General features: G+C 51.1%; 1 protein-coding gene across 2 annotated transcripts; it reads left to right on the forward strand.

Annotated features, from left to right (window-relative positions):
- Positions 1-516: 516 nt before the first annotated feature.
- Positions 517-10,443, forward strand: Kdf1 (keratinocyte differentiation factor 1). Of its 2 annotated transcripts, XM_051171667.1 has the most exons (4): positions 517-631; positions 7,878-9,148; positions 9,687-9,761; positions 10,142-10,443. In XM_051171667.1, exons 2-4 carry the CDS (start codon positions 8,113-8,115, stop codon positions 10,222-10,224), a joined length of 1,194 nt encoding a protein of 397 aa, XP_051027624.1. In that variant the 5' UTR covers positions 517-631; positions 7,878-8,112; the 3' UTR covers positions 10,225-10,443. The 2 variants fall into 2 exon arrangements, with proteins under 2 accessions (XP_051027624.1, XP_051027623.1); XM_051171666.1 differs by lacking the exon at positions 10,142-10,443 and having other exon boundaries at positions 8,081-9,148; positions 9,687-9,904.
- The last annotated feature ends 406 nt before the right edge of the window (positions 10,444-10,849 follow it).

The raw sequence follows: 10,849 nt of genomic DNA on the forward strand, positions 1-10,849 counted from the left end.
TTTAAAAGCTTTTTAATGTTAAAAAATAAAAATAAAAACAAACCAAAAAACTAATCGAATACATAGACAGATCGACAACAGATCACTGCTTAGCTATTCAAACAGTGAAGAATATTTGGGCGGCATCTGGTATGATGAGGCAGGTCCTGTACTAGGGACACAAGACCAGACCTTACCCTCAAGGTCAGAGGTTAAAAAGAGGAGACAGAAGAGAAGAAAGCAACAGTCTGCTGGGGGCTACAATAAAGAGCACAGAGAGTTGTTCCATATAACAGAGCTAGGGACTCGGGGCTCAGGGTCAGCTTCCCAGGAGCTATGCTGTTTCAGAAGGGGCTTTAAGGTCTGGTAGGCGCTCCACGGGCTCTCAGAGACTTCCAGAACACCGAACTATAGAGCAGATGGGGACCTGAGCACTGTGGCCTGGCTGTCCCTCTCTGGGCCTCACTCTGCGGGCTAGGCCAGGACTGGGCGGGGCCTCGGCCAGGTGTACCGCGGAGCTTCGCGGAGCCGGAAAGTATGTCCCCAGCGGCGACCCGTGCCGCGCTCCCGCGAGACGCTCACCTGCGACCCAGGTGAGCGCAGAGGGGGGCGGGGAAAGTGCTGGCCGGAGTCGGTTCACCTGGCGGGGCAGGTAAGTCCGGTGCGGGGCCGCGGGGGCGCGGGGCGGTGCAGCCCCGGGTGGGTGACCCTGGAGGCCGCGCCTGGACGGCGGCGGTGGGGCGCGGGCCCTGTTCCTAGGAACCCGACGCCCACTTCCGGGTGCGCGGGCCCGGCCGGAGCGGCCCGAATGGGCGCGGGGCTGGGCGGGCCCGGAGGCCTGGGGGCTGAGGCCGGGCACACCGGAGCCGGGGCAGGAACCGTACGTGGAACGGCGGCGGAGTCGCGGGCAATGGCGCTTGCGGCGAGCGAGGCGGTGCACGCTCCGACGGCAATGCGTATCCCGCCGGCTGGACTGGACTCGGTGCCTGCAGAGAGGAGGGCGGCTGGGGCTGCGCTTTGGGGGGGTGCATCGTGCCCTGCCCTCGGGCTGAGCTGACCGAGCCTGGTGACCCGAAGTTTGCTTGGGCAGAGGCTGGTGCAGCCGGCTCGTCCAATGGACACAGGGAGGAGAGTCCCTGGAGAGTCCCAAGGCCGTTTTTGCAGAGACTGGCGGAAAAAGCGAAGGCAATGAGAGGTCCGAGAGTCCTAGGGCCACCAGACCTTGGGGCATCCGTCGAGTGAGAGTCTCCCCAGGCCCTCCCGAAACACCCAGCACCGATAGCTCAGTCGAGCGCTAGAAAGACACTAATCTCTCCCCTTTTGAGAGATGTTTAAAAAATATATATATATATATATATATATATATATATATATATATATATATATATATATACACATATATATATATTCAGTTTGGTTTATTTTATGGATTTATTTTTTAAATCATATCCAATTAATTAAATACATATTTAGTTTTGGTCTTTTGAGACAGGGTCTTATATGACTTAGGCAGGACTAGAACCCACTATGGAGCCAAGGATGTCTTTGAATTCCTAATCACCCTGTCTTGTGCTGGGATTACGGACATGGCCGCCTCACTACTTACTCTAAAATGAGTCTGTTTAAAGAAGAGGGAACTGGGACCAAGAGTCTTGCCCCAGGCTAAAATAGAGGCTCGAATTGGTCCCACTAAGTTGTGTTACTAGGTTGGCAGGAGGAGAGGACCAGGGACAGTCGTAGCCTGGGCTGTTTGAGGGACACTGAGGCCAGGCACTACCCATACATACCACAATAGGAAGGCTGATTGGTGTCTGTTTGGTTTTGAGACAGGGCCTATCTTGGGTAGCCCAAGCTAATAATCTTGAAGTCAAGGGATCCGCCTACATCAGCCTTTCAAATGCTGGAATTACCTGAGTGAGCCACCATTGTTGGCTTACCCAAGGCTTTGTGCCCCTTCTCTGCTTTCCACTCTGACTGGAGATGTGGCCCAGAGCAAAGTGCCTGGGCTGAAGAGCCTAGCCTACTACACAACAAATCCTGTCCCTCCCCAGCTTGGTGCCTTGCTCTGTCCCCTCCCTTCTCTGAGCTTCGGATTCCTGGGCTGTGGGGTGAAGGTAAGTGATTCACATGGAAATTGTATGGACTAGAGCCGGTTTCTGGCCAGTTGGCTGCTTTCTTCTCGGTAGTAGGCACAGTGCGGGCCCATGGTAAATGTGTTGGCTATGAATGTAATCAAAGGCAGTCAGGCCCTTGGTACAGGGGAGAGAGAGACAGCGACCCGGCTCAATGTCAGCAGCCACGATACTCCCACAGACTCACAAAGTGAACGAACCGTGTGTGGGGGGCTAGATGCGAGCCCTCGAAAGGTGCCTGCTCACGCTGGCAGCTTTGACTGGCCCTTTCCTCATACGTCCACAGATGGGACGAGGCAGTTAGAGGAACCCTTTTGAGAACTTGGGTGAGGAGTGGATGGGGTCTGAGGCTGGGCCGGCTGAGTACAAGCAGAAGTGTGTTTGTGGGATCCAGGGATCTATGGGGTAGAGCACGTAGCAGGCTGGAGTTAGGGTCCCAGCACCTGTGAAGGCAGGAGAAGCAGTAGGTCAGTCCCATCCCCTGCTACACTGTGAGCTTGAAGCCAGCCCAGGGTACACAAGAACCTAGCTTAAGAAGCAAGCGTGGGGCCGGGCATGGTGGCACACGCCTTTAATCCCAGCACTAGGGAGGCAGAGGTAGGTGGATCGCTGTAAATTCGAGGCCAGCCCGGTCTACAAAGGGAGTCCAGGACAGCCAAGGCTAACACAGAGAGACCTTGTCTCAAAAAGCCAAAAAAAAAAAAAAAGAAAAGAAAAAAAAAAAAGAAACAAGCGTGGCTTTGGACAACTTACTGAACCTTTGTGCTTCAGCATAGTGGAATAATACTAAGAAGGCCTTGAGAATTGATTTATCCCAGGCAACGTGCTTAATGTAAGCCAGCAACAGTCACTTTCCCTAGAGCCTGCTCTCCTGGGGTGATGGAGTTAGTCTGTTTTACTGCTGTTCCGTGCAGTGTAGGGTGCACAGTAGCTCCTTAGCATTTGTTGAATGGCTGAATGAATCCATGCCCAAGCTCACACTGAGCAAAGCAGGGAAAACATCTAGTCATGTCCTTCTGGATTGTGAAGAACGTTGCGTTGTGTTGAGATGAGGCCTTGCAATGTAGTGTTGATCTCAAAGTCAGGACCCTCCTGCTTCAGCCTTCATGGTAGCTGCTGTGTGCCACCATATTCAAATGTAAAGAACTTCAAAGTCATTTATTACAATTTCAGTGTGTGTGTGTGTGTTTGTTTGTTTAGGGGGCGGGGATTCTAGACAGGGTTTCTCTGTGTAGCCTTGGCTGTCCTGGACTCACTTTGTACACGAGGCTGGCCTCAAACTCACAACGATCCACCTGCCTCTGCCTCCCAAGTGCCATGATTAAAGGCGTGTGCCACCATGCCCGGCCATGTATATTTTTGCTTTTGCTTTGGTTTTGTTTTTTCGAGACAGCATTTCTCTGTGTAACCTTGGCTGTCTTGGACTTGCTTTGTAGACCAGGTTGGTCTCGAACTCACAGAAATCCACTGGGATTAAGTGTGTGTGCTACCATGCCTGGCCATGGCACAACAGGGTGGGAGGTGTTCCAAGAGGGAACTACCTCTTTCAGGTTATAGACTTCCAAATATGGGGTCCCACACAGGCACACGTGGTTCCCTCAGATCCCGGTTGCTGCTCTGATCCGCCTGGAGCCTAAACCCTTTGTTTTATCCCTCTACTGTAAAGTCACACAGAGTGTGTCTGTGCTGTGATAGTGTTTTGCAAAACTGACCCTATTCTAGGTCCTGAGGATCATAGTCCCTGGGGAGACAGTGATTACAAGGATGACCCAATCATCAGGAGATCTCAGCAGAAAGTGTGGAAACCCACTGCAGTAGAGGTCCTCGAGGTCCTTGAAGAAAGCAAGCTGAGTGGGCCCCAGAGAAGACTGTAAAGTTTCAGGAAGAAAGAACTCCTGTGTCCCCATCCAGCCCAAGGAATATCCGCCCCTCCCCAACCTGTCTGTACAGGAGCTCTCTAGGGATGTGCTGATTGGTGGGGTTAAGCCATTGATGCTCACACTGCCAATGGGAACTCCACTGCCCCTAAGAGCTATAGTGTCTGTTTCCTAAGCAAAGAGACTAGGCTATTTTGTTTCTCATAGAAATGTATATATCTGGGTCTAGATAGATGGTTCAGCTAGCATACCTTTAATTTTAGTACTCAGGAGGTAAAGTGAGATAGATCTCTGTAAGCTCAAGGCCAGCCCTGTCAACTTAGCAAATTCCAGGACAGCTGAGCTACATAGTGAGACCCGTTCTTGTGTGTGTGCGCGCACATGTGCGCACATAAATTTTAGCAATCAGGAGGCACAGGCAGTGGATCTCTACAGAGTGAGTTCATTCCAGGACAGCCAGGACCACACAGAGAAATCGTCTTAAAAAACCAAAATAAATATATGATATTTTTACTTCCGTTGATAATTCACATTGTCCATGTCCCCATTACTCCCCCTGTGCAGATCATGCTGGGTTTAGTTATTGTGTCTCTGAAGTGGGGCTGTCTGCCCTCTCCTGAGGGTCACATCCCAGCATGTGTTTGAAGCAGGAATAATTCACAGTGTGTCCTTCCTATATTTGATGTCATTTCATCTCACTATTGGAAACATTGCCTTTGATCATTTGCTTAAAACAGCACCTGGGAGGTCTCTTTAACCTTGTGAGCTTTAAAATTTTAACTGGCTGCAGCAAATAGAGGAGGCCAGAACAGGACTGTTGTTGGTATTTGGGGAGTTGGCACTGTTTCACCCAAGGCATACAATGGTTTGTTTTGTTTGTCTGTTTGTTTTGAGACGGGGTTTCTCTGTAGCTCTGGCTGTCCTGGAAGTCACTCTGTAGACTGGCTTCAAACTCAGAGACCTGCCTGCCTGCGCCTCCCAAGTGCTGGGATTTTGTGTGTGCCATCACTGCCCAGCCCTGGACACACTATTTATAAGGGCCAGGGTGGGAAGTAGAAGACAGAGCTCCTGGTATCCGCAGCTTTGTTCCTTTCACATCACGAGCTCATAGGACTCCGTTTGATTAGATCAGGGTACAAGGAGAAAGGGTCAGCATCTCAGAGACAGGCTAGCAGGCTGCAGAGATGGCTCAGTGCCTCAGAGACAGGCTGCTCCTCCAGAGGACCCTAGTTCCATTACTAGCATCCATATGGTGGCTCACTGTACAGACTAAGGATAGCTACTGCCCAGCAAAGCCTTACCTGTGGACAAGGCTCGAGCCTGGCCCTGCATCACCCCTCAGGCTGCCTCAGCAGTTCACTCAGGGCCTCACTGTGTAGCCCTGGCCAGGACCCTCTGCACAGACCAAGTTGTCCTCACACTCACAGAGATCATTTCCTTTCCCCCCCGGTACTGGCATTAAAATTGTGAGTCACCATGCCTGGCCGGTCAGCTTTTTTTTTTTTTTTAAATACGATCTCACATACTGGGCTGGCTAGCCTGGAACTCACTTTGTAGTAGTTCAAGATGACCCAGAACTCCTAATCTTGCCTCCATCACCCAAGTGCTAGGTCTTTTGTCTTGAAGGAATTCCTAGAAAACTGAACCATCAAGTACAGTTCATTTATCATTGGTTTTGCCTTGCCTTACACATGGCCAGGATCTGTTCATCAGTGGAAAAAAACAAAAACAAAAACATAGTTCTGAGATTCCTAGCAAACAAATTAAAAGAGGATTGGAGATTAGTATTAATATTTTAAGACAAAGATGTTTGCTTTTTTGTTTATTTTGTGTGTCTGTATCTGCACTTGAAGACACACACTTGTGGAAATCAGAGGGCACCTTTTGGGGGCTGGTTGTCCCCTTCCACCGTGTTGGAGCAGGGTCTCATGATTCTCTGCTGTGCGGTGTGGTCCAGGCTGGCCCGCCTGTGAGCCTCCAGGTAACTTTCTGCCTCCTATCTCAGCACAGGAGTCCTGGGATTACAGATCTCATCTCCGCATCCAACCAATGGGTTTGTTCATGGGCAGAGCCATCATCCTCAGTCCGTTAGGATTATTTTTGTGACAAGGAACCAAAACTGCTTGGTTTTGCTAGGGCAGTCGTACACTCCTTTAGTCCAGTACTGAAGAAGGGAGGAAGGGAGCCAGGAGTTTTAAGAGCAGTTTTGCCTGGGAGGCCAAACACAAGACCCTCTCGTCTTAACAAAGCCAGTCCTTTCCTCTTCAGAAAGCAAAAGCAAGGCCTGCTTGATGGTAAGTGTTTCTAGGACAGCGCATCTGAGTAAAAGGGGAGACCTGTTCGTTCCCATGTCTGGGATGAAAGTTATGAAGGCAGGCAGGATGGCAGTGATCTTGGCCAGTCAGACAGAAAGACATCTGTTGAGGAGAAGAAGTACTGGGCTTAGTGATGCTGGGAGGTGGGACAGTTCTTAGAAGTAAGGGCCCTGGAGAGCTTTGCTTGCTTGTGGTAAAATATACACTAAAATTACCATTTTAATCTTTTGCGTGTCTTTTTTTTTTTTTTTTTTTCAAGACAGGGTGTTAGCCTTGGCTGTCCTGGAGTCGCTTTCTAGAACAGGCTGGCCTCGAACTGACAGCAATCCGCCTGCATGCGCCACCACGCCTGGCGAATTCTTTTTTATTTAACCTTTACTTTTATGTGGTAGCCAGAAGGCAGCACCCTTGGGCTGCAGTTGCATGTGGTTGGTTGCTAGTGGCCCTGTGGGTGCTAGCAATTAAACCTGGGTCCTCTGGAAGAGCAGACAGTGCTCTTAACTGCCAAGCCATCTCCCTAGCCCCCATTGATGAACTTCTGAATTTTTCTCACTTTATGGCAATTGTAAATAATGCTACCATGAGTATTGACAAACAAATGTCTGTTTAAAATTGCAATTTTCAGTTCTTTTGGGTATATACCAAGGAGTGAATTTTCAGAGTCATATAGTAATTCTGAGGGGTGAGGGTGTTAGAAACGCTTTATTATATGTATATTTTATATACATATTTGAGATTTTATTTGTTTTGAGACTGGGTCTCTCTAGATTCTTTTGCCTCTATAGACCACTATTCCCAGCAGAGGTTTTATTTACTTTAATGTATATAAAATATACATATATGCACCTCATGTGTGCAGTGCCCACAGAGACCAGAAGAGGGCATTGGATCCGCAGGACTGGAGTTAAAGAAGGTTGTGAGCTGCTTGATGGGTGCTAGAAACTGAAGCCAAGTCTTCTGGCGAGCAGCCAATGCTAAACTGAGCCATCTCTCTAGCCCCGTATACATATACTCTTTAAATGAGTAAGGGCTGGAAAGATGGCTCTCCCAGAGGACCCAGATTCCATTCCCAGCACCCACAGACAGCTCTTAATTGTCTGTTAACTCTAGTTCCGGGAGCTCCTTTAACCCTCTCCTGACCTCCTTGGGCACACATGTGGCACACATACATATATGTAGGCAAAATGTTCATACACATAAAACAAATCTAAAAAAAAATTAAATATATTTGTGTATGCATGTAGAGTGGGGAGAGGCTCTGCCTTTGGTGCAGTGTGGGGAAAGACATAAGAGGGCATCATGCCTGTGAGGCTAGAGTTACAGGTGGCCATGAGCCTGTCAAGCAGTAGTGCACATGTCTAACTGTTGAGCCATCCATCCAGCTGGTTTTGTGTTTTTTGTTTGCAGTGCTGGGGATGAACTTAGGGCCTCATTTATGCTATGTGGGCCATCCATGTTACCTTCCCTATTCTGTTTACAGTCAGTTCATAGCCTCACTAGCACAGCACAAATGGTCCATTTTCTCTGCATTCCCCACTCACACTTAATCTTCTATGTTTTGTTTCCAAAAATAGCCGTTCATTGAGAAGTCCAGGAGATTTTAAAGCCTAAGTTAGACCACAAAAAGAACTTTCTCTTTGGGGCAAGAAGATCTCAACGTTTGCAAGGGTTTGCAGGATGCTCCGTTCATCCTCATCACAGGCTTCCCAGAAGTCTAAAGCTCTTCAGGTCAGCCCAGGGGCTTCTCTCTGACCTCCTCCTGGCTTCTCCCCTGCAGGTGCCTGGCTGTAGCAAGCCATGCTCTGAGCCATGCCCAGGCCGGGACAGCCCCGCCCATCATCTGGGCCTCCGCGCTTGGGGCCCTGGGAGCGGCCTGCCGAGCTATGCCTGGAAACCAATGATGAGCGCTCCCAGCCTCCTCCAGGCCGCCGCACCCGCAGGCCAGACCGCAAGGACCCCGGCCACCACGGGCCAGAGAGTATCACCTTCATTTCAGGCTCTGCCGAACCAGCCACCGAGCCCCCAACCTGCTGCTTCCTCTGGCGCCCCTGGGGGTGGGACTGGTGTAGAGCTGCCTTCTGCTTCCGACGCTGCAGGGATTGCCTGCAGCGCTGTGGTGCTTGTGTGCGGGGCTGTAGCCCCTGTTTATCTGCTGGGGACCCCACTGAAAGGTCTGCTGAAGCCACCTGGGCCAAGGAGCATAACGGTGTGCCCCCCAGCCCGGACCGTCCACCCCCCATCCGCCAAGATGGCCAGCGGGTCAAGTCCAGCGTGGGCAGCAGCTTCAGCTATCCCGACGTTAAACTCAAGGGCATCCCGGTCTACCCCTATCCCCAGGCCACCTCCCCAGTCCCTGACACGGACTCCTGCTGCAAGGAGCCCCTGGCGGAGCCTCCTCCCACGAGGCACAGCCTGCCTAGCACCTTCACCAGCAGCCCCCGCGGCTCCGAGGAGTACTACTCCTTCCATGAATCGGACCTGGACCTGCCTGAGATGGGCAGTGGCTCCATGTCGAGCCGGGAGATTGATGTGCTTATTTTCAAGAAGCTGACAGAGCTGTTCAGCGTACACCAGATTGACGAGCTGGCCAAGTGCACGTCGGACACCGTATTCCTTGAGAAGACCAGCAAGATCTCAGACCTAATCAGCAGTATCACACAGGACTACCACCTGGATGAGCAAGACGCAGAGGGCCGCCTGGTGCGTGGCATCATCCGCATCAGTACCCGCAAAAGCCGCTCCCGCCCCCAGACCTCGGAGGGGCGTTCTGCCCGTTCTACTGCCCCTGCTGCTGCCCCCGACAGTGGCCATGAGACCATGGTGGGCTCTGGCCTCAGCCAGGACGGTAGGTGGACCCTAGTAGGAAAGCTCTGGCTATCAGAGTGTGGGCTGGGTTGTTTGAGGGTCTTCCCCTTAGCCTGTAGCACTAACTCTTGGGCACGTGAAGCCGACAACTTAAGGAGCATGCAAACGCTGAGAGCTCTGGTCATTGCACCGTTCCCAGCAATTCTTTATACCTTCAGGCCTAGCCTCTGCAGAAACAAGGCATAGGGGTTCACACTTGGTCCGGAGTTCAATTCCCAGCAACCACATGGTGCCTCACAACCATCTATGTTTTCTGATGCCCTCTTCTGGCCTGGAAGTGTACACGAAAGCAGAGTATTGAACACATAAAAAAAAATAATAATTTGTACCACCAACCTGGCCTAACCAAACACCCACCTGCCTGCTAGACAGACAGACAGACACACACCCTTGTTTTAAGCATACTCCTCTAGCCTTTTGTACAGTGAGTGCCCTTCACTGAGCTGCAAGAATAGGGACAGAGACTGAGCTTTATAGAAGACTATGATAATGACCACTGCTTATTACTTCCGCCCTAGAACTGACAGTGCAGATCTCCCAGGAGACTACTGCAGACGCCATCGCCAGGAAGCTGAGGCCGTATGGAACCCCAGGTGTGGTCCTGACCTAGCCAGAGGGTGGGAACCTACATTAGGTACCCTTCAGATGATCTTCTAGCTTCCTTTGGGGCGGGTGAGGATGGGGTCACAAGTGGAAAAAGGCCTGAGCAATCACATACCCACTGCAACCTTGGAAACTGGCTTGAAGAAGGAAAAAAAAAAGTTCCCAAAATAGGGCTAGAAGCTCCCTGTGCGACCTCTGCTGTCCTCCGGGCCTTCACTACCCTTTTACAGACAACAGCTGGGGTTTAAACATGGCGTGGGCTGCCCAGGCTCAAGCCTTGCTCTGTTTCGTCTCAGCAGGCGTCTCCCTGGCTGGGGGACGTGGCTGAGCTCCTTCCCCTCTCTGAGCCTCTGCTTCCTCCTCCAACCAGGGTACCCAGCCAGCCAAGACTCCTCCTTCCAGGGCACGGACACAGACTCTTCAGGGGCACCCCTGCTGCAAGTGTACTGCTAACCACCACTGGCCCAGCAGTCACCCCTTTGGAAGAAGCACGGCCAGCGGAGGAGCAGCCAGGACCTCTGGGGAGGCCATATCCTGAGCCCAGAAGCAGTGGCCTTTCTGGCTTCTCTGCCTTCCCTAACTCATCTCAGACCATGTACATTTCACAAGGCCATGGTGCCCACATCCTCCGCCTCTCCAGCTGGACTGACTACTGCCTGGGCCTGAAAGCAAAGTGAGGGAAGTAGCTTCCCAGTTCCACTCCCATGCCACCCTAAGCAATTATGGAAACTAGGTTGGGTAGGGAGAGCAAGGTCTCTATGTGATTCCATGGGCAGTGCCCACTTGTCTTATTGCTGAGCAGTTCTATTGGTTCTTGGCTATTCTGTATTGTTAACATGACCATAGTTACAATTACATACACCTGCCTGGTCATCTGAGTTACATAGTCCAGCTGTGCTGTTTGCCCTCATGGCTGCTTTGCATAGGACATAGGTATCCGTTTAGGTTCAGCACTGTGGAATAGAAGGGCATGTTGGAAACAAGATAGGCTTAAGCACTGGCTGCTCTTCCAGAGGTCCTCAGTACAATTCCCAACAACCACATGGTGGCTCTCAACCATCTATATGATCTGATGCCC

Source organism: Acomys russatus, chromosome 29, assembly GCF_903995435.1.
Source record: "Acomys russatus chromosome 29, mAcoRus1.1, whole genome shotgun sequence".
Lineage (NCBI taxonomy): Eukaryota > Metazoa > Chordata > Mammalia > Rodentia > Muridae > Acomys > Acomys russatus.